At 51.8% G+C, this 22,915-nt stretch overlaps 2 protein-coding genes across 5 annotated transcripts in view; one reads left to right on the forward strand and one right to left on the reverse strand.

Annotated features, from left to right (window-relative positions):
* Positions 1-2,118: 2,118 nt before the first annotated feature.
* Gas2l2 (growth arrest specific 2 like 2) lies at positions 2,119-10,241 on the forward strand. The gene is made up of 6 exons (XM_008848129.3): positions 2,119-2,757; positions 4,177-4,418; positions 5,529-5,636; positions 6,680-6,776; positions 7,327-7,579; positions 8,302-10,241. The coding sequence occupies exons 1-6, from the start codon at positions 2,373-2,375 to the stop codon at positions 9,818-9,820; spliced, it is 2,604 nt and encodes an 867-aa protein (XP_008846351.1). The 5' UTR covers positions 2,119-2,372; the 3' UTR covers positions 9,821-10,241.
* A 442-nt stretch (positions 10,242-10,683) lies between these two features.
* Positions 10,684-22,915, reverse strand: part of Rasl10b (RAS like family 10 member B) — a 12,708-nt gene continuing 476 nt past the window's right edge. Inside the window, exons 1-4 of one of the 4 annotated variants that reach the window (XM_029553571.1) lie at positions 20,781-20,867; positions 19,999-20,355; positions 13,698-13,742; positions 10,684-13,143 (exon numbers count right to left, since the gene is read on the reverse strand). In XM_029553571.1, the coding sequence (XP_029409431.1) occupies positions 12,691-13,143; positions 13,698-13,742; positions 19,999-20,355; positions 20,781-20,786 (861 nt within the window). In that variant the 5' untranslated portion in view covers positions 20,787-20,867 and the 3' untranslated portion in view covers positions 10,684-12,690. Of the gene's footprint in view, positions 13,144-13,697; positions 13,823-19,998; positions 20,356-20,562; positions 20,580-20,780; positions 20,868-22,915 lie in introns of those variants that run through there. The other 3 variants (XM_029553570.1, XM_029553573.1, XM_029553572.1) reach the window with 3 other exon arrangements.

The following is a 22,915-nucleotide window of genomic DNA, read 5'->3' on the forward strand; positions in this document are numbered from 1 at the left end:
CACAGCTGGCCTGGATTCACTATGGAGACCAGGCTGGCCTCGAACTCACAGAGATCCTCCTGCCTCTGCCTCCCGAGTGCTGGGGTTAAAGGTGTATGCCACCACATGAGGACGAAGAAGACTTTTAAAAAAGGAATTTATTAATTCATGTGATGTAAGGGTTGACAAATTAGAGCCCATATCTATACAAGCCTGTTTTGGTATAAATGGCACATTGTATATTTAATAGGTAATAAAAAAGAAAATAAAACCAAAGGATAATATGTGACACGGGCAGTATATGACCTCATATGTGTGCCAGTGCCCATAGAGGCCAGAAAGCATTGGATCCCCTGGAGCTAGAGTTACAGGTGGCTGTGAGCTACCAGACATGGGTGTTGGGAACCAAACCCAGGTTCTCTGGAAGAGCAGCAAACATTCTTTTAAAAAATGTATATATTTATTTTTATTTTATACATATGAGTGCTTTGCCTGCATGTAAGTACAATGCCCACAGGGGCCAAAAGAGGGTGTCAGAGCGCCTGGAACTGGAGTTACAGATGATCGTTAGCTACAGGTGAGGTGCTGAGAACTGAACCCAGGTCATCTACGAAAGCAGTTAGTGCTCTTAACCACTGAGCCATCTCTCCAGCCCCTCCTTTGCTATTCTTAGAGCATACCAATCATGTTCCTGCTCCCAAGCTTCTGCATCACGGCTTTTCTTCCCTAAGACAGCTGTGGGCACAGGTTCTCATTTCTCTCAAGTTCTGCTTAAATGGCCCCTTATTATCAAGTTCTTCCCTGGTTCCTTTCTAGAAAGTCTCCCCACTGTCTTCTCCTTTTTCAAATATTTTATTTATTATGTTTATGAGTGTATTACCTGTGTGTATGTAAGTACACCCGTGTCATGCAATGACCATGGAGATCAGAAGAGAGTGTCAGATTCCCCTGGAACTGGAGTTACAGATGGTTATTAGCTGCCATGTGGGTGCTGGGAATCGAACCCCAGTCCTCTGCAAGAGCAGCCAGTGCTCTTAACTGCTGAGCCATCTCTCCAGCCCCTGTCTTCTCCTTTATTCCTCCTGATATTTATCACCATCTGACTTATTACAGATTTATTTCATTGTTGTTATTTGATTTTTGGTTTTCAAGACTGGGCCTCACTATGTATCCCAGACTGGCCTTGAGTTTGCTATATAGCCCAGGCTAGCCTTGAACTTTCAACCCTCCTGCCTCAGCTTCTCAGGTGCTGCAGTTGCAGGTGTGTGCCACCAATACCTGACTAGATTCGTTTGCTCATCTGTCGCTCATCACCTAGTAACATATAAATGGTCTCTATGAGTTCAGGCACTGATATTTTGGCTTATTGCTATATTCTCAAGCCTACGATTGTGCCTGGCACAAGGAGGGGCTCAAGAAATCTTTACTGAATGGATGCTTTGCTATGACCACTGTTCCAGAAATCACATGGTTGGGGCAGGGATGGAACAGGTTCTCCAGAGAAGATGGGAATCATGGTGCATAGACAGGGCTGCTGGGAGACTCAGTGAGAGCTGGGGCTCATCAGACCTGTGCCTGTGTGTTCTGAGAGCTAATATTTTTCACACATTATCAGTTCCTCATAACACCCCATGGGCAGATGGCATCATTCCCATTTGACAGTTGAGAAACTAAGGCAGAGAGACTATGCCACTCTCAGAGGAATTTAGGACAAAACTCTCATCTTTGGACTCTATTACTGTGTCTCCTGTGCCCATTATCCAGTACTCATTAAACCCCAAGTCCCTGCCTCTGCCTTTTTCCTTCAACTCCCCCAAGTACCCCACAGAGGGTCAGATGGATGAGAGAATCCAGCCCCACCTGCTCTACCCTGCTCCCTTGGCTCAGGCCTCTCAGCAGGGCCACAGGCCCTGGAAGGACGGGTTAACAAGGAGTGTTTGTAGCAGTTGCTGTCTCCAAGGAGAGGAGATGAAAGCAGAGCAGGGAGGAGGCTGTAGTCTCAAAGCCTTTCAAGGCTCCCTGGCCGGTAGCAGTAGAGGGTTGGAAGCCGAAGCTGACCTGTCCAGCCCTGGGAAGAGAGGAGTGCCCCCACCTCCACCAGTCCTGAGAGACACTGAACTCTTGAGTGGACTGGGCAGCTGAGAGTGAGGTCGCTGCAGGGCCACCAAACGGAAAGTTCTGGCAGGGACTGAGAAATGGGGGTGGTGGGGGCTGGGTCTGGCCCAGAGGCTGAAGCCAGCAGCAAACTGCAGAGCCTGGAGCCCTGGGCTCTCTTAGGGTAGAAGGGGACCCCTTGAAGCAGGGAGACCTGGGCCAAGACCTAGACCTAGCAGTAGAGGGACAGCAGTGGGAAGCAGGAGCTCCCCAGTTGCTCCCCCACTCCACTTCCAGCCATGTCTCAGCATGGGGGACACAGGAGGAGGCCCAGGACCCCAGGCCCTCCTGTGCGCAGCATCCGGTCCTTCAAATCCGGCGAGCAGTACTTGGAAGCCATGAAGGAAGATTTGGCCGAGTGGCTTCGGGATCTATATGGGCTGGACATTGACGCAGACAACTTCCTGCAGGTGCTGGAGACGGGCCTGGTGCTGTGCCGGCATGCCAACACTGTCACTGAGGCTGCTCTGGCTTTCCTGGCTGAGGCACCTGACCAAGCCCAAAGGATTCCCATGCCCCGGGCTGGGGTTTTCTGTAATGGAGCTGCCCAGCCAGGCACCTTCCAGGCCAGGGACAATGTCTCCAACTTCATCCAGTGGTGTCGAAAGGAGATGGGCATCCAAGGTAACGTACCTATCCTAGACCCTTATCCTTCAGGGCACTCATCTTCTCTTTGATGCTCAGGCTAGATCTGGGGGTCAGGAGTTGAGAGTCTTCTAGATTTGCTATGAGGTAGTTCATCTTTTTCATGTATCAGTTTCTCTACTTCACAGTAAATTTTTAGTAAGCACTGACAAATGATAAACATTCCTCAATGATTCGGTCAATGCAGATATGTAAATTACTTTTTCTGTGTCTGGCACCATGCTGGGTACAAAAAACCTTGGAGGGATGAGACCCAGTGCCCCAGAGATGTATGACATAGCAAGGCAGACAGATGGATGAGTTCAGAAATTACAACCCAGAGTGAATGTGTGCTGAAGGTCACGGAGTATAGTATGGGAGCCAGAGGGGTTGCCAGGTGGCCTGATGATATAGCAGTGGATATCAGGAAAGGCAGCAAGAGGAAGGAGATTTGGGCTAAAGAGAGATGTTTAGGGAAGGGAGTTAACTAGACTAGGGATAGTAGCAGCAAATCACAGGAAAGGGGGTGACTGGGAGAAGCTGGGTGACAAGCTGGAAACTAGGGTGAGAGAAGAGCTCAGGAGGACCCAGGAGGCACAGTCATGTGGGCACTTGTAGGACTCAGGGGAGTGATACCTTATGGGCTTTGAACCCAGGAATGGGATGAGATGCGATTACACAAACCTCTAGGACAAAGGTGGCTGAGTTGATACAGAGGAAGAGTCAGGTTTGGATGCTGGCTGGTAGCAAGGAGGTGAGGAGCAGAATCAGAGGTTAACCAAAGGTAACAGCTGAGCTGGGAGTGTGGCTTATGCACCAGGCTTTGGGTTCCAGCCTCAACCCCCAAACAAATAAAAACCGGCTGCTTTCTGTTGAATTAGGCCTCACCCCCATTTTTCAGAAGAAACTGGGTCTCTGGGACTAGCCAAAGGCCACATAACATTGGGAGCGTGGAGACTCAGCTTTAGGGATGGGGTATCCAGAGCCTGTAGTCAAAACTGCCTGGTTTCCTGAGGGCCTGGGTTTGGGGTGCCTGGAGGATGGGCGGAAAATGGGAAGTGGAGGAAACGACTTCTGACTCCTGGGACCATCTTGGTGCCTAAGTGGGCAGGAGAAGAGCAGTATGGGCCGAACCCTGGGCCCTGACCTGCAGGGGGATGAGGGCAGCTAGACTTGATTCCTTTGCTTCACCTTCATTCAGCCTTTCTGGTTAGCTTGGCTGCGTTGTGTGGACCCTGCACCTGCGCTGGGCTGTGCCCAGACCCCTTCTAGGAGCTGCCCCAACCACAGGTGCTGAGACCCAAGCCACCTCCTCTGCCTGCTACCCCTGTCTTGAGATGGTCTCCAGGGAACTCCCTGGAGGTCAGCAGGAGACTTAAGCCACCTACGCCCCCTTTTCTCCCCTGTCCCTGTCACTAGAGGTGCTGATGTTCGAGACCGAGGACCTGGTGCTGCGCAAGAACGTGAAGAACGTGATTCTGTGCTTGCTGGAGTTGGGCCGCCGTGCCTGGCGCTTCGGAGTGGCGGCGCCCACCCTGGTGCATCTGGAAGAGGAGATCGACGAGGAGCTACGGTGCGAACTGGCCCTGCCGGCGCCCAACCCACCGCTACTTGCGCCCCCGGTGCGCCAGTCCTGTCATTTCCGCAACCTGGACCAGATGGTGAGGAGCCGGGCATATAGCCTCAGGCCCAGCCTTTACCCTGCCCGCGTCTTCCCCGCTTGAGCGCTTGTCCCCAGGCTCCATTCTGAGCTCGGACCCTAACCACACGTGGCAATGGCGATGCCACTTATTACCTTTACTCCAGCCCAGCACTGCACATCTCTCACTTAGCCCTGTGCGCCGAGAATATGAACGGCATCCTCCCTAACTGCTAACACGGTGATTCAAGACCCCTTCACCACAGTGTGGCTCTGGGCAAATTCCTTCACTTCTCTGTTCCTTGATTCCCTGACGTGTAACGACAGTTACAGTACATACCTTCTATGAGTGGGGAATTTGAATGAACCAGCGCGCGCGCACACACACACACACACACACACACACACACACAAACTGCGTGGAGCAGCGTCTGCAGAGAGGGGCCCATCACAAGAGGATGCTTCCTGCTACCAACTCCAGTCCCAACACGGGGGAAACCTGCCCCAGGAGGCTTCCCTTTTTCTTTCAGAACTCTTTTTCTTCATTGTTTTCTTTCCTTGCCTTTCCTCCTCTCTTTCCTTTCCCTTGTTATGTTGCTATATGTGCTCTCAGACAAGAGCTCAGGCTATCTTCCTGGGAGGTTTCTTAGCTACTCTACCCCAAGCTGATCGGGCAACACAACCCACCATCATTCTGCTGCCTTTGTTAACTGGCTCATGAGGGCGCAGGGCCATAGGTAGCTGCCTCAGGGCTTATTCTTTGTATTCCTTTTTATTTTTGTGTATGAGTGTTTTTCCTGCATGTATGTAAGTGCATCATGTACATGTAATGCCCATCATGACTGGTTGCTAGCCGCCATGTGGGTGCTGGGGATCAAACCTGGGTTCTCTGCAAGAGCAGCCAGTGCTCTTAACCACTGAGCCATCTCTCCAGCCCCTTCAGGTCTTGTTCTTATTGGGTTAAAGAACAAGCCTCTTGCCTCCACTTGCCTCTCAGCCCCCAGCCCTGATCTCAGCACTGGGGAAGGTGTTGTCTAGAGGCAGGCAGGCACCCTGTTTGGCTTGACTAGCCTGTGAGAGGGTTTGGGATCTCAGGCAGAGAGGAGGGCTGAGCCTCTGTGGTTGCCCTCAGGTGCAGAGCCTGGTGAGCCATTGTACATGCCCAGTGCAATTCTCTATGGTCAAGATATCTGAGGGAAAGTACCAAGTTGGGGACTCCAACACCCTCATCTTCATCCGGGTAAGTTTGGCCTAGGGTATAGGGGCCTCAAGGGTCAGTTTCTTTCCATGGAATGTTGCCCAAGCCTGAGGGAAAGGACAGGAAATTACCAGGCCTTGAGGCTCTCCTCTGCTTTGAGATTTCCAGGAGATTCACAACAAAGTTGTCAAGCCTGTCCCACCTTCCCATCAGTGAATCTTCACCCTCTGTTATCTCCAGCAGAGCCCAGTCTAGAGAGTGTCCCTAGGCAGAAATGGGGTGTGAAGAAGGTATCCTCACTTCTGAATTCCACAGGCTAGGGAAGAGGGGTAGGCTGAGACCCTGTGTCTGTGTTCAGTGCACAGTCCCAGCCACTCGGACTCCAAAGTCTACTCTTCAGACCCTGGCACAATCCATTATGAGTGAACAGCAGCGTGGGTCTAAGATGTGTTTTTCACTACCCCTATACCCAGCTGCATCTCCAAAAATGTTCTGTGCCCAAGGGTGTGGCCAGCAGATGGGCATGGCCAAGTCCTTTCCTCTGGCACAGAGCACATGTAGGAGCAGAGCCAGCACCTTGAGCCTACCCACAGACTCTCAGACAATAGTCTTATGATGTGGGTATGGGTCAGGAATTGCAGCCCCACTTCTGAAATGAGAAAGCCTGAAGAAGCTGTGGTACCTGTCTCATTACAGAGTGGGGCAGGACTCCCATCATCTGTCGTACTTTACAGATTCAGGGCCATGGGGGCCCCACATCATTTATAAGCACTGGCAGACACAAACAAACCCCTTTGTAGCAGAGGGAATGCCCTGGGGCTGGGCTACCCAACGCGCATATAATCCCTTGTTTAGTTGGGGATGGGGGTGGTGAACACCTGCTTGTTTGCCAGTTTGACCCTTACCCTTAACAACAAAGGTGATGTCTGATGCCAGTCATGGGTGAGACAGGACTGCTAAATACGAATCCCGTGCGTGAGTATATGGATAGGCATATCCCTGAGTGCAGGCTAGAAACTTGCAAGGTAGTCTAGGAAGAGGGAATGCTGTTTTCCTGGCTCTCAACCTCATCCTTGCCCTCTCAGATCCTCCGAAGTCATGTGATGGTGCGTGTAGGGGGCGGATGGGACACGCTGGGCCATTATCTGGACAAACATGATCCCTGCCGATGCACGTCCCTCTGTGAGTTCCCCGAGAGTCTTCCCCTATAGGGCTGGCAGGGAGGCCACCAGCGGGAGGGTGAATAGGCTTGATCTCCACTGGCCCTGAGGTGTGCAGGGAACCCTGGGTGAGGATGGAGGATACAGCCAGGCAGTCACGGCGCAGTACTAATAATAGCCACAAGATGGTGCGCAACATAAGCAGAAGCAGCATTTGGCCATGGTGCATCTCAACAGTGTTCAGGTCTGGCTTGAGGTCCTCAGTGGTGGCACCAAGCAGGACCTGGAAGGATTTCAGTCCTTCCATTATCTCCATCAGCACCTCAAGTCACCCCGAATAAGCGCATAATCTAACCAAAAGTTGCAGATGGCAATACAGCACAGCTCTTGGAAAGTCCCCTGGGGCTGGGCCCTCTGAACTCCTCCTGCAAAGGAAATTCTGGGGTGGTCACTATAGGTGATAGTTCTGTAGAGAGGAGCATTTGACAGCTGGGGGAGGGTAAACGATGGGCCTCATGAGCAGGAATTAGAGTCCTCTTTCTTTTGCTTTCTCTGGTGGGCTATGTTGGTAGCCCACAAACCAGGCAGCTTCCTGAAGCACCCCCACCCACTGGTGCAGCATGAAGTAAGGGTGCAGGACGTGCCTTCACAGCCCCAGCCTACAATGACCATCAATCGCTCACAGAGCCCGTTGCCACCAGTGGACTGGAAGACATATACATCTTCTGGCCGAAAGCTGAGGCCCCCTACCCCCTCCTCTCCCAGACCCCGTGGTGAATGGCGACCAGCAGCAGGGACCCGCAGAGAAATGACTCCGTTCTTAAGGTACCAGAGGGGCAAGGAAGGATCTCCTTCATAGTCTCAGAGGCCCATCTCCCAAGATAAAGGGAATAATGTCCCCAATTCCAACTAAACTTCAGGTGTGCTGGGTGTGATAGTGTATGCCTATAATCCTAGCACTCAGGTAGCTGAGGCAGGAGGATTGTGAATTTGAGACCTGGCTGGGCAACTTATGGAGGCCCTATTTCAAAATAAAATTAAAAGGGAGAGGGGAGGACTGGGTATGTAGGTCAATGGCACAGCACTCTCCTAGCATGTGCAAGACCCTGGATTTAACACCCCAGTATTACAAAACAAAACCTCAGGTATCTTGAATCAAAACGGCACCCAGGACTTTGTGAGCATCTAGTTACACCATGTACCTACCCATTTCACAGACAAGGAAGCTGAGGCCCAGAAATGGAATGGCCACACTCAATGTCCTCCATTTCATGGTAGTGTGGAACCTGAGACCTGTCCCAAAGGAGTTGTCTCTGGTAGTCAGTCTTCTGGTCTGGAATCTTCCCTTGAATGATCTGAAGTCACCTTCTATCCACTACACTGGGAACAAGGGAGAGTAAACTGAAAGAGTGGCTACTATGGGTGGGCTCTTGGCCAGTCCTGGGGTGGAATGCGTGTTCTACATTTCTCTTAGTGGTCCCATGTCGAAAGGCCCCTGCTGGCTGAGTCTCCTTTTCCAACATGCCCTCATTCTCCTTCTCAAAAAGGTCCCAAGAAAGGCCACTAGCTCCATCTCAGGGGATGCTGTCAGCTGGGGGCAGCCCACCTGGTCCCCAATTCTCATCTACTTGTAGGGGCAGAGACCTACGGAGTACCCCATCAAGGGATAAGGAAGAAAGATGTCCTGGTGAACTTCCCAGAGGAATGACTCCCATGTCTTGGGTTCATGGGGAAACAGACAGCCAAGGAACTCATGCCAAGACCCTCAAGCCCCAGAGACACAGAGCCCCTGAGGCCACCAGTAAAGGAAGAGCAGCAAGAGGACCATCTCCCCCACCTTGTTCTTCCAGCCTAGCCAAACCTCATGGTATCTGGCTGCTACACCAGGGTGCATCACCCCAGCTCAGTGAACCCACATCTAATCGATCCCCATCTCCTGGCAAAGGACTCACCAAGATCCCTATCCGGTGGTCTCCTGCCCGACCCCTGACCCCAGGAAGCTTTTTGAGTACTACAAGTGGAGGTCCCAGAGGGAAAGGTTCCGTTCAGTTAAGGGCTGTCATTGGGAACCTGGCTGGATCCACACATGGGTGCCACTCTGAGGAAGCAAAGCATAGGGACCAGCAGCCAGATACCCAGTGCATTGTAGAGCCTGGGGAGCCTGGGGACCTGGGAATTCAGAAGGAGAGAATGCACACTCCTCTGTCTCTGAGCAGAACCAAGGAGCAAGCCATCTACCATAGTCTTGAAGAGATTACTGCCAACATGAAACTACTGGAGGTGGGGGCTGCTTGTCCCCAGGGGACAAGGTCTCAAGCCATCCCTAGAAGTGGAGTTTATGTTCCCAGCCTGGGTGGGCAGTGGCCTGATCCTGGGGGTCTTTATGATAAAGTCATCCAAGAGCTGGCTCAGGGTCCCCCATCCCTCCTTAAAGTGGATCTGGGGGCCTGGGAGATAGCCCCTGGAGACCTCCCTAAAGCAGCTGTTGCTGCAGGCCCAGGAAGCCCCCCCAAAAAGCTAGGGGCAAGAGAGAGTGGGCCAAGGACAGATGCAAGTCTGAGTGCCAAGAGAACCCCAGGGAGGACTTTTTCCCCTCCAGAACAGGATTGCTCCGCCCTTACTGTGCCCACCATCCCAGAGGTTCCCACTCCTTCCTGCTCAGATCCCAAGTCTGACAAATCCAAGGTATGTCCAGGCAAAGGCAAGAGAACACTCCGGAAGCCCCAGAAGGTTCCATCTATTTACAAGCTGAAGCTGAGGCCCCGGATTCGGCCCCGCAGAGACCACAGACCTGAGAAAAGACCTTCCCGAATCCCCAAGCCACTGGCCTACCTCTGCCTGGGTTCAGCCAGGGCAGTCCCCAGAAGCAGGCTGTTGAGAGCTACATTGGGCAGCAAGAGAGAGGAGGCTTGCCAGGTAAATGGAGCACCAGCAGGTCAAAAGGAAGAGGAAGAAAAGAAAGAGCCTGGCATCTTGTTGGAAAGCAGTCCCCAGCCTTCAGAGAGCCAGGGGCCTCAGCAGCTTGATCAAGCCCCATTTCCACCTGAGGAGGAATCCTGGGTTTGAAGAGCCTGTGGATGGGGGAGGAGTGAAGCAAAAAGATGCCAATGTATGAACAGAAGGGACAGTCCCTTACTCAGCACGGGGCTTTTGCCAGGAGTGGGTTCAAAGACCCATTCTGTTAAGTTGAACAAAAGGGCAGATTAGCTCTCCACTTTGATTTACCACCAAGCCAGCGGCAATGCCTTGCCCCAGGACAGCTCCTTGGCCTTTAGACATTTCCACTTGTTTCCCAGAGCTCTAAGTTATTAAACATATGTGAGTCTTGTCCTTGAGCCCCAGCTTTTTAAATTCCTCCCCTAGGACTAGAGAGATGCAGCTTCAAGTGTTGTTCCTGATGGAGGGGGTGGGAACAAGGTGAAGGGAGCTGAGAGCAAGACAGACTTCTATTGATCTTCAGCTGACCTTTTTCCTGGTGGTCAGCACCACGGATAGCGACAAGGACAGCTCAATAAATTTCCAAGCACCATGAACTTCAAAGATTTTTTTATCCCTGGGCTTGGACACAAGGAGCCTTCAGGGTGAAGAGTGATGGCTGATAGCATTGCCCATACTTCTGAATCTATGAAGTTATGACTTAGAGGTCCCCAAATCTGGGTGGGAAGATGTAGAAGCAGCTAGGACTGAGTTTTCCACACAGTGGCAAGGGCAGGTGATGTTGCCCTCTGTATGGTTGATTGGGTTGATTGATTGGTTTGGTTGGAGGAAAAGGACCTAAGTCCAGAACCTTTTATCTTTGATTCCTGGGTTGAATTGGGGATTAGAATGGGGGCTATCTCATAAGTTTCATTTTCTGCCCACATAGCCCAGCCTACTTGGACTGTGGGGACCCACATCTCCCTCCATGAGGAATGGAGCTGACACGGAGGTAGAGAAACGGGGAAAACACTCCCTGATTTTTAATCTGACTTCCAATAACAGCTCAATGGGCGTCACACACACTTCCAGACCCTGTGGTGGGAAACCCTGGTGGGGGAGGGGAAGGACAGAGACTCAGAATGGGGGTGGAGTGAGGGACCTGAAATCCAAAACCTGGGGTGAAGAGGAAGGGAAGAGGGAGGCTACATTCCAATGGCTCCCAAAGGGGACAGCCAGAGGTCTGGATCTCCCACCCTCACCTCGAGTGCCTCAGAACTGGGGGTGATCGGGCACATGAGATCCTGCCATCCTTTACTACACCCCCCTGGAAACCAGGGGTAGGGATGCAGGAGACAAAAGTGGGTAGCCCTCTTCCTTACCCTTCCAGCCACTCTGAAGTGTGAAGGGGAGCCACCACCTCTATTTCAGAGGGAGGCTCAGAGAGAGCAAGTTACTTGCCAAAAGTTGTATAGCACAGCAGGGACTAGAACCCAGCAATGCTGGGCTGCCCCAGGTCAGGGCTGTTGTTGTTCTACTGTGCTGCCCCTGGTGAGTGGAGGGAACAGGAATCAGTGGGTGAAGCAAAAGAATTATAGGTTCCCTCCCACATTAGAACCCGATGATAAATTCCCCACCCCAACCGTGCCCCCAGATTCCTCTCCATCACCTCCCTGGGTACCTGATTTCCTGATCTACACACTGCAGCCTTGATGAAGGCTGGGTTGTTCCATGTGCCCCTCTGTGCGTCCTTGAAATCCTCCCAACCGAACTAGGGTTCAGTCTCAAGGACTTTCTTCGGCCAGGGCTGGGGACATGGTACCACTTTTCCCTTTCTCCAAGTCCCCCAGAAATCCCCCAGGCCGTTCCTGGAATCTCCATTATTATTATTTCTAAATCGGTACAAAACTGACAGTGATCAGCTCCGGTGACGAGAGGTAGAAACCCGGCCAGGCAGCCGGAGAAAACGGGATGGGGTGAGTTAGGGCATAAAGCCAACCTGGTGTTGGGACAAGGGGTCAGATCCTGAGGGCCTCCACCTATGTGTGGGGATGCATACCTACTTCCTCTGGGCATAAGAGTCCCTTTCATTCTTTTCCTGGCTCTACTTCTGCACAGATTGATCAAGGCCAACCTGAGATTTGATGGAGGCAGAGTCTGGGGAAGTCAAACTGAGGGGGGACTGGGACACAGAATCATCACTGGCACATCTGACCCCAACCTAGGCACCACCCTGCCACCACTACCAGTCCCCCCACAACTCAACATCCCCCAACCTGGTAGACCACCCCAGTGCAGGAGGTAATAGAGAAGTGGAACCTAGCATCATAGAAAGAAAACTGCCCTTTGGGAAGTTTCCTCTCCATGTTTCAAAATAAAACAAACAAAAATTAGGCCTGTGGGTGATCTGGCTTTGGGGTCAGGAGGGGTGAGGGGCACCCGGCAGGGACGGACCATTGAGTTAAGGCTGGAAGGTAGGTGGTTGCGTCTCTGGGGGCTTCTGGGCAGGGAGGTCTCTCTGGACACGGGAGAACTCAGCCTTCTATCCCCAAGAGATCTGGGACCTTGGCCCTTAGACCGCTTGATTTCGGTCCTTGGGCCACTTGCATCTCTCTGCCCTGTGCCGGTGGCGCTGACGGTCAGAAGGCCTGGCATCACAAAGCTGCCAGGATCTGCGACAGGGGGATGGACAAAATGAGAGCCCTGTGAGTGGAGCTGGGGGGTGGAGAGGGAGGCCGAAGGGTGGATGGGACAAATAAGGACTGACAGACACTCGGGCAGACAGACATTGGGAAAGGAGACATGGGGAAGACAGACGCACTCTGGGGAAGACGGGCGGGGGGCCCGGCCAAGGGAGCACCTCCTCACCCCACCCTGCATTTTCCATGCTCACCCCTTTGCTCAAAGGCTGTGGTGCCCCTGGAGGCCGGGCCTGGTACTACACTACAGCACTGAAGTTGGCCGTCCCCGGAAGACCCAGGCGGCAGGAATGGGGCTGGGGAGTGATGGGGAGGCTCCCTCTAGCCCTCTGTCTCTCGCCGGGGGTGCGTGGCTGTGGGGGCGCTTCGGGCTGGATGCCCAAAGTTCTCCTCCCGGGTGGTGGTGGGGGACTCCCCGCTCCGCCCAGATGTCCCACAGGAAGTCGCTGGCCCGCCCGGCCCTCCCTCCGCGGGGACAGCGCTTCTGCGGAGCGCACCGGGCGTCACATGATGGCGCAGCGATTGCGGCGCAGCGCGCCTTGGAAGCGCAGGGCCGCGTGCACGTGTTTGCAGCGGGCGCAGCCGACACTCTTGAGCAGCTCGCTGAAGAGCAGCAGGATGTGCCAGTTGTACTTGGCCGAGCACTCCACGTAGCCGCACTTCCAGGTTTTGCGCACCAAGTGCGACACGTTCCAGCGCGGGATCACGCGTCCCCGCTGCAGGTCCCGCTTGTTGCCCACGATGATGATGGGTGTCTCTGACGTGCCGATCACCCTGCGGGGGGAGGGGGGAGGCAGAAATCTCAAGAGGTCTACCAGTCTCACAGCCACTGGGCTCTGTGCTAGCTCTGCTCCAGGTGCAGTACTAAGCTCTTGGGGAGAGTTATATCTTTAAACAGCACACCCCATCCCAAAAGTATTACTGATATGTCTATTTTACAGACAAGCAAACTGAGGGTTAAATGTCAACTGAGCCACAGCTCCTGATCTTTACCACTAACTTAGCCAGTCCACAGTGGGGGCCCTAAGTTGAGTCAACAGAAGTGGACAGAACTGGGTATGGTGACCCACACCTGCAATTCCAGCACTTGGAAGGCCGGAGGCAAAGGGATCTTGAGTTCAAGACCAGCCTGCCTACACAGTGAGACTGTCCAAAAAGAGAGAGAAGAAAGTGAGGAAAACAGAAGAAAGAAATATAAGGGTATTTAAAGGTACATGTGGGACCCAGAGAACGTATACTTCACCTGTGACCCCGTGTCCCCATTTCTTAGGGACAGGCTAGCACTGGGGGAATCCACAGAGGCAATAGACTGTGTCGCAGCTCCTCACCTCGTCTCCAAGATTTGCTGACGGATGGTCTTGACATACTCGAAGCTGTCAAAGCAGCAGATGTCGTAGACCAGGATGTAGGCATGGACACTCCGGAGTCCCCTGCAGCAGGCATCTGCCCACTCCTGCAACACCCCCAGCCAGTACCACAGTCAGAGCAGCAGTGAGGCCTCCCAGATGCCCCCCAACAAACTGCCAGTGCTCTCACCTCCACTGCACCTCAAGCTTTCCACATACACAGCCTCCCACACCCAGGAGACCAGGCCCAGGGAGAAGGCAGGTGCTCAGAGCTACAGCTTTCCCTTCCCTGCCAGAGTAGAGGTCACAGCTGACTGACTTCCAGGCCCACCACACTGTCTTGTCCCTATCTAGAAGATTACACCTGTCTCATCCAGTCCTTTGTTCAACAAGTAGATTTACTATGTTAATTTTAAGTCTATGAGTATTTTGACTACATGTATGTAAATGCACCATGTGCATGCGATGCCCGTGGAGGCCAGAAGAGGGTGTCAAATCCCCTGAAACTGTAGTTAGGGACTGTTGTTAGCCACTATGTGGGTGCTAGGAACCGAACCCAGGTCCTCTCTAAGAACAGCCAGTGCTCTTAAGTGCTGAACCATCTCTCCAGCACCAACAAGTACATTTATTAATTGCTTCCAGAGCATAGGTCTGGACTACTGTACTTGTATCTTCCAAGCTTTGGAATCCTCTCCCAGAGACCTTCCTTATCTACAACCCTTCCTGCAAGTAGGGGACTATGCCCTTCACCTCCTGCGTCTAAAGTTCTGGATTATACCCTGGTTACAGCTGTAAGCCTTCCAGTTATCCACAACTGCTGTGAGCACTCAGAGGGCCAGAACCAGGCTTTCTTCATTTTACACACACGGTCCCCTGACAGCTGCTAATGGGCCTTTATCACTATAGCGCTATGCCGGTGAGCTCTCCATGGTTCTGAATCCCACAGCCCAACCCTAAACAAGGTAAAATTCTAATCCTAACAATCCTTAGGTTGCAGCCTGTTTGTAAACCTAGTAAAATATTGAGACTGAATGCATAAAGGGAGAGGGGTGGGGAAGACAGAGCAGAGTGCTTGGGAGTTCCTGGAAGACGGAACTTAAAAAGAAACAGGGTCTCCCACGCCTGGTGTGGTGGTACACATCTTTAGCCTCAGCACTTGGGAGGCAGAGGCAGGTGGATCTCTGTGAGATCAAGGCCAGCCTGGTCTACATAGTGAGTTCCAGGGCAGCTCTGGCTACAGGGACACCCTGTCTCAAAAAAGACCAAAAAATAAAAATAAAAAAAGATAGGGTCTCCCTGTATAATCCAAGCTGGTCTTGAACTCTTGACTCTCCTGCCCCAGCCTCCTAAGTGCTGGGATTATAGGCATGTATCACCATGGCTGGCCTGGGAAGGAACTTTTTGAATATTTGTGACAACTTCTCAGGGAGGGGCTTTAGCTCAGGATAAATAGGTCCTTGGAAAGGCTAAATGTGCTAAAGAGAAGGTTCCTTAAGAAATTAATTAGCTAATTAACCTGCCAACGGATGTAATTGCAAAAGGAGGTTCAGGCAGTGTGCAGAAAGGAGGTCCCTGAAGCTGGGGACCTGAGGCCTTGGAGGATCTTCTCTCTTGAGAACTCACAGAAAAGACTAGAAGGGGAGGAATGGGGAGTGGCTCAGTTGCAGAGCATGGCCTTGCATGTGTGAGGACTTGGGTTCAATCTCCAGCATGCATGGAACAAGGAGGAGGTGGAGGCAGTCCCCTGACCCAGCCTGAGCTGAGCTGGGGCAAGGGTTGCAGCTGAAATATGAGAGGACAGATTTCAGTGGCAGCTGTGGAGAGTGAAGTCTGACATCAGAATAGCACTTCCAGCTCAAAAGCTTGGAAGATGCTGCAGTGGATTTCCCAGGGGAGATGATGTGGCATCTTTTCTTTGTTCTGAGCTTTTAATTTTTGGTGCAGAGGGAGGATGCTGAGGACAAATAGAAAACTGCAGGAAGCCATGGACCTGCTTCTTCTCAGACCAGTGAATACTGCATGCTGCAAGACACGATGAATGCCATGAGGAGTGGAGAACTGTGGGAAGAGGGAGGAAGGAAAGGTTCCATTCTAAAAACTTTGTCTGGGGACAGACAGCAGTTGCCAGCCTTTGAGGGTGACAGCCCCATCCCTCCCCCAACATGCTGCCTCCTCAAGGGGACCCCAGGTGGCCTCCCACTCACTCCTTTCTGGAAGCTCCTAAAAGGGGAGGAAGGCTTCTGATTGGATGATCTGTCCTTTCACTCCTTGGCTCAAGGGGGGAATGGAGAAACCTCAGCCTTCCTACCAGTTTGCTCTGTGCAGGGTTCTAATTTGTTCCCCCAAAGGCCGCCAACTTGGAGCTATGTTAAGACAGGGGGTGAGCGTCTGAACATACAGCTCAGTGGTAAAGCACGTGCTTAGCAGGCACAAGTCCTGGATTCAGCCTCAGCACAAAAACAAAACAAAGACAGAAGAAAAGCAATGGAAATTGAGTCTAGCTAGGCTGAGGGGCTGTCACCTGGTCTTAGTCATGTGACGTTTGCTGGCATCTCCTTTGGCAGGTGGCACATTCCCTCTAACTTCAGCTTCCTGCTCTGAGAGGAGGAGGAGGGGCTGTGAAAGGCACCACAGGCTCAGACCCAGGGAAGCATTTTATTTCTGGATAGTGGTCATCAGGACTCTTAAGTTTTATATTTGGTCTTTGTAACTTTCAGGGCTTTTTCTCAGGACTTATGTACTCAAAGTCCCTTAACTACGTTCCTGGACTTAAGATCCTAGCATCTAAGATAAGGGTCAATCAAGAAGAAAAAAGTCATCAAGCATGGGAGGAGGAGGTTTAGGAGTTCAAGGTCATCCTTAGTTATAGAGAGAGCTCCTGGCCAGCTTGGGGTACAAAAGACCCTGTTTCAAAACAAATGTGCAAACACCCACCAGGCATGGCAGCACAAGCCTTTAATCCCAGTACTTCAAAGGCAGAGGCAGGTAGATCTCTGTGAGTTCAAGGACAGGCTGGTCTACACAGAACGTTCCAGGCATAACTACACAGTGGCACACTGTCTAAAACAAAGAAGAAAAAACAAAAAAACCCTCGAATAACAAAAACGCTAACAAAACCCCCAAATAGGCAAAGGACATTGATAGTTCGTGAAAAATAAACAGAAACACAAGGGGCTTCAATATATAGAAACATGTATAACTTCACTCACAATTAGAAATGCAAACACAGCTGGGCATGGTGGTGCACGCCTCTAATCCCAGCACTCAGGAGGCAGAGGTAGGCACATCGCTGTGAGTTCAAGGCCAGCCTGGTTTACATATCGAGTTCCAGGCCAGGTGGGGCTATAGGAAGACCCTGTCTTAAAAGGATACCTCCCCCCAAAAAGAAATGCAAACAGAGTATCCTACCTCATCTTCTAGACTGTCAAAAATCCTGAAGTTTGACAATATATTCTCATGGTGAGGCTTTGGGGGAAATAGGCTCTTGAGCACACTGTTTGCAGGCATATGTACAGTTTTTTGTTAAAAAATGATTTATTTTTATTTTATGTGTATGAGTGTTTTGCCTATATGTATATAAGTGCATCATATGCATACAATGCCTGTGGAGGAGAGGTTGTTGGATTCCCTGGAACTGGAGTTTACAGACTGTTGTTAGCCACCATGTGAGTGCCAGGAACCCAAACCAGGTCTTCTGCAAGAGCAACCAGTGCTCTTACGGCTGAGCCATCTCTCCAGTCCCACATGTACAGTTTTTATAGAAGGGACTTTGGAGACATCTTCCAAGTTCCGCATCCATTTCTCCTTTGATCTGGCAATCTCCTTCCAGGGCTGATACCACAGATATGCCTACCTTATGTATAAAATGATTTATGTACAAGGCTATTCCTTTTGGCACTGCCCAAAACAACATAAGATTAGAAACCGCACACTTGTCTGGTAAGAGGAAATCCATGAAACATCTCTTCAGTGGAGTTTTGACTAGCCATGAGAGAAGAATGTGGATCTCCTCCAGACAGTGGCATGAAATAGCTCCAGGTTATAATGTTAAGTTGAAGTCAAGGACTAGGCTTGGAGGTGTGTACCTGTTATTCCAACTACTCTGAGGATGAGGCAGGAGGATTTCAAGTTCAAGACCAGCCTGAGCAACATACCAAGATTCTGTCTCTTCCTAAGACGCAACAACAAAAACAAAAACAAGGTGCAAGTCTAGGGGTGTAGACTGCAAGTCTGGGGGTAGAATGCCTAGTTAACGTGTGAGGCCCTGGGTTCAATCATTAGCATCAACAACGATAAAAACTAAAAATAAGACAGAACATTGTGGGTTTTGTTTTTATGTGAAAAAAAATGGGGGTTGTGGAATAAAAATAAAAATGTTGTTTCTTACTTGGGTGTGAAGGAACCACTAGTAAGAATGGCTAGGGAGAAGAGCCATACGGTAAAGGGGCAGGGGTGGGACAAAGATTTCTCTAGGTCACAGTTTCGGCTTTTAAATTGTATCTGACTGGGGCTGGAGAGATGGCTCAGTGGTTAAGAACACTGTCTGTGCCAGATGTGGTGGTGCACACCTTTAGTCCCAGCACTCAGGAGGCAGAGGCAGGCGGATCTCTGTGAGTTTGAGGCTAGTCTGGTCTCCATAGCAAATCCAGGCCAGCTGTGGCTACAGGGTGACCCTGTCTCAAAAAGACCGCCCCCCTCAAAAGAAAGAACACGGTTCTTGCAGAAGACTGGGGTTCAAATCCCAGCACCCACGTGGCAGTTAATAACTGTCTGTAACTCCGTTCCAGGGGCTCCGACTTCCTCTTCTGTCCTCCATGGGCATTGCATGACACGGGTATACTTACTTACATACATGCATACACATAAAAATAATAAAATATTTTTTTAAATTGTCCCAAAATTTAAAAAATAAATTATATCTGACCAAATCCAAAATTAAAATAATTAAAATTACAGTAAAGAGAAATACACAGCTAACTGACGAAAAAAAAAAAAAGAAACAAAGCTTGATGTGAGGCTTAGAGCCAGGTTTGAGAGTTTACTCAGGCCACCATCAAAGTCTCTGTTAGAGAAGCAAAAGACCCTGGCCTGGGACTCGGAGACTTGCTGCCCTGGCCAGGGACTCCTGCCCTGACCTGGAACTCACTGCCCCTGGCCAGGGACTCGCTGCCCCTGTCCTGGGACTCGCTGCCCCTGTCCTGGGACTCGCTGACTACCCAGGCACATTGTATCTGGAGGAGATACTCAAATCAGGTTTCTGTCTTGGATGCTGAGCTCAGGCATCTGAGATGGGAGACAAATCTCTCTGGCAGGCTGGACTAAGGCCTTCTTGCCTGGGTTGCTGAGACAGCGATGAGTGTTGGGCTCCTGCCAGCCCCAGACTGAGACTGCTGAATCTGCTGTTACAACTGGCCAGGGCTTGTCCCCTTCCACCTGAGTCTCCACAGCTGTCCTAACTGTTCCCCACAAACCTCTGCATACTCTGGCCAGAGGACTCTGCAGTGAGTAAACACATCTGGAAACTCAGCTTCCCTTGCAGCCCACTTCTCAATCCAGGGGGAGTAAGAGGGAAGGAGGCCTGGGGAGTACAAGCACTAGGGACTGAGACACTTAAATGCTGTAGGAAGGGAGCCCGGAGGCAGCTCTAAGGCTGGAGTGGAGGGCCTAGGAGAAGAGGCCTTTGGGCAAGAGAGCTGACTGGAGTCTCCAGAGGCTCTAAGAACTCCCAGTCTCAGGTCCCAGCCTGCCCTGCTCTCCCTTTTACAGATGATAGTGAGGGTTTGAGGCTGTGGCAGGCAGAGTTCAGAGTATGAACAGGCAGTTAGGGTTCCCTGACCTTCTCCCCACCGCCCCTTATCTGTCTGAAACCTACTTTGTTAAGACATCACCTTCCATGACCCCAGACACCTGAGTGGTGTCTTAGATGCCCCCCTTCAGGGCTGCTTTAGCTCTCTCATCTCCAATCACAGTACTCATTACACTAAGTAAAGGCTGCCCGTTAGTCTTTTTCTCTCCAGACTATGAGTTCCTTGAAAGCAAATTCCACATCTGTTTTGCTGACCATTCAGTTCTGGTGCCCAGTGCAGCGCCTGCCACATATTCATTAAACAATCATCAAATATCTGCCAATTAACTAGCACACACATAAATAGCTTCCTGTGATAGCCCTAAGAAGGGAGGCCCAAGGTGCAGTGAAGAGCTCTTGGCAATAGGCCAGAGCTGGAGAAGGCTGGAGTCAAATCTCCCCAACCCCATTGCCCAACTGCCCCCAAAGACCACCTACCTGTAGTGTGTTGACGGGGAAGGCGCTGATGGGTGGAAAGTCCAGGATCTGGAGGTCGTGCACATGGCCGTTCATGACCACAGCTGGCAGGTAGAGGCGGCGGGTGGTGGTGGGCACACAGACCTCGCTGAACTCGTTGTACAAGAACTGGCGCACGATGGCACTCTTGCCCACACCTCGCGCCCCCAGCACGGCCACCCGGTAGGTGGAGACCATGCCTCCCGCCCCACTCCGCCACCGTGTCCTTGCCTGGGGCTCCTCCGGGCTGCATATTCCAGGGGCTGGGGGCTCAGCCACCGTCAGGACCAACCATTGCTCCCTCTGTTTGCCTTGGGCCCTTTGTGGCCTCCACCTAGACTGGAGGACAAGAGGTGGGTTCAGTACACTGGTTATCCCTAGGCGTGTCCTGTACTTTTCCACCTCTGGATCTCTGACACTGTCCCCAACACTGGGAAAGTCTCCCCTTTCCAGAATCCATCTCAACCTACTCAAAACCTTGCCATTATTCCTTATGCCCTTGTTCCTACAACCCTCCAGTACATTTCACTCAACCAGCATCTCTACCTGACTCTTCATTAGGCCTGATCCTCCATCACCTTCCCTGCCCCTGCACCCAAAGTAGGCTGCACAGCACAGTGGGGAGAGTACTGGGTTTAGGTTCAAATTCCAGCTTTCTCCCCAAGCTTGGGACAAAACAGCAACTCCTCTGGGTCTTGGGGGGCATCCTGAGCAGGAGGAAACTCTTTCTTGTGTGGGGTGTGTCTCACTTCAGGACATCTTACTTTCATGGCTCCCAGAAGATGACTGCCTGAGGCAGCCTCCAGTTACCACGGTGAACAAAAATACTTCCAGCATTTCCCAAAATCCCAGTGAACTAGATGGCTGTCTGGACTCCGGAGAGCAGCACTGCTGAGCACTTGGTACAAGCATGCCTATGCGGTTATCCTCGGTCAATACAATACCCCTCAGGGAGAGGAAGCACGGTGTGTACCAATCACACAGCTGGGACCAGCAGCCACTCCTTTCTACAGGTTGCAGTATTTACAGTGTTTAATTAAGCCTAGTGATTCAAATGGTGACAGGCTAAAAGCCGGGTCTGATTCTTTGCCAGCTCTTCGAGCTCAGAGAACCTGGCAACACAGCTGGTGACCAAGAAGGGGCTGGACTTTGGGACGAACTCCTTCACTCTTCCCTTGCTCGGTTTTTGTGACTTTTAGACATGCTCATAAACTCCAGCTTTGTTAGTTTTTAGCTGTAGAACAGTGGGCAAATCACCTGTGCAAGAGTCCTGCTCTGCATCTATGTAAAGTGGGGTCAGCAGCCCCTCACTTCTGGGACAATCCCAGTCAGTTTCTTAGCTGGGAGGAGAAAAACCTTTCAACTTGGTTGGATGACGATTCCAGTGACTAAGTAGTTCCAGAGAAGGTGGGCTTAATGGGCTCTGATGGGGCCGTTTTTCAGCTTGGGGTGGGTGTGGGTGTGTGTTTTCTGGTGGTTGCATACTCTTACCATACATGCATGATTCACAGCTGAATGACACCCCCCCCACACACACACAGAGTTGTCCTGGTTCAAAGGACTCAGTCTGTGGGTATGTGTGCATACACAATAGGAAGTAAAGGAGAGAGTTTGGAGTGACAAACACCCAGGGTTGAGTCTCAGCTTTGCTATTTACCTAAAGTAGTATAACCTTAGACAAGAAACTTCAGGAGTAAAGTTTTGCCTGGAAATCTCAGTGCTTGGTACTGAGTAGCTGTTCAGTGAACAACCATCAGGGTTACATGCAGGACCCTTTGCTAATGAAAGGCTTTTCCATGTGCTCAGTGGGACCTGCTGGCAATCTTGAAAGGGGTCACTATCTACTGTTGCATGGGCTTACATGCATTGTGAGAGATTCCTTTCTTCCTTTTATTGAAGAAAATAACAGAGACTTAGAGAAGGAAGACCACCCAGCTGGCTAACCTCCTTTGTGTCACACACATGTCCCTTCCCCAACAGGTGCTCACAGGCTTGTGCCAGCTCCCAGCTGAGGCAGAACCAATCCTCCCACCACGAACATCCCTTCAGGTCCCTAGGCCCCTCAGGCATCCCTAGATGCTGCCAGCTTGGCAAAGAGATTCAGCTGGGTTAATTACATAACAGCACAAGCAGGTGGGGAGGGGGGAGTCCTAGGGGAACAAGAGAGGGCAAAAGAACAGGGGCTGCAGAGTCTGGCCTCACTCTGGGTGTGGCAACTTGGAGGTTTCTAGGATGTACCTACCTGCAGATTCTCATGCCTCAAACCAACCCTTTCTGAGTAGTAAAAGAAATGAAAAGCCGAGCACAGTGTGGGAGTGGGGAGGGATGGGGGTGCCCTCAGCCCCAGGCATGGGTCAACCTCTGGATCTCACCAGGCCTAAGTGTGGCCCTATTCCTAACTCAGAAGGGACAGCTGCCCCCTCCTTTCTCCAGGCAGAGGTTCTGGGTTTAAGCGTTTACTAAGCCTATATGTGGGGGTTGAGGGGTTTGTCCTAGGAAGCGGGGCCCATAAGGCCTACGCTCTGCAATGAGTCTGCAGACAGCTCCCAGCAAAAGATAGGGGTCAGACAGTCGGGCCAAAGCCTGCTTCCAGTCCCCTTTCCCAGGCCTGGGCACCTTGGGTCTGTATCACGCTGGGGAGGTCAGGGGCTTTGGAGGCTCCTAAGAGCCGAGTCCAACGTCCTCCCACTCCGTGTCCCCACCATGTTCGCGTGGGGGGTGGGGGGCGACGGCGGATGCAGGGCTCCCCAAGACCTGATTGGGCAGGAGGTGAGGGGGGGATGCAGGAGCCCGGCTCGCTCCCTGCCTCCAGCCGGGTGCAGGCATCCCCGGACCCCCGCTCCCGCGGCCGCCCAGCGCCCTCGTCCGCAGCCCCCTCCTCGGCTCGCGCCCGGCGCCC

Source organism: Nannospalax galili, unplaced genomic scaffold, assembly GCF_000622305.1.
Source record: "Nannospalax galili isolate Female #2095 unplaced genomic scaffold, S.galili_v1.0 scaffold363, whole genome shotgun sequence".
NCBI classification, from domain to species: Eukaryota; Metazoa; Chordata; class Mammalia; order Rodentia; family Spalacidae; genus Nannospalax; species Nannospalax galili.

What these genes read in the sequence shown, in the direction of transcription:
- Gas2l2 (XM_008848129.3), top strand. Translation starts at nt 2,373, where the DNA reads ATGTCTCAGCATGGGGGACACAGGAGGAGGCCCAGGACCCCAGGCCCT. An exon ending in ACACCCTCATCTTCATCCGG is followed by an intron (nt 5,637 to 6,679) that starts GTAAGTTTGGCC and finishes TTGCCCTCTCAG; the next exon opens with ATCCTCCGAAGTCATGTGAT. An exon ending in CTGCCGATGCACGTCCCTCT is followed by an intron (nt 6,777 to 7,326) that starts GTGAGTTCCCCG and finishes CTATGTTGGTAG; the next exon opens with CCCACAAACCAGGCAGCTTC.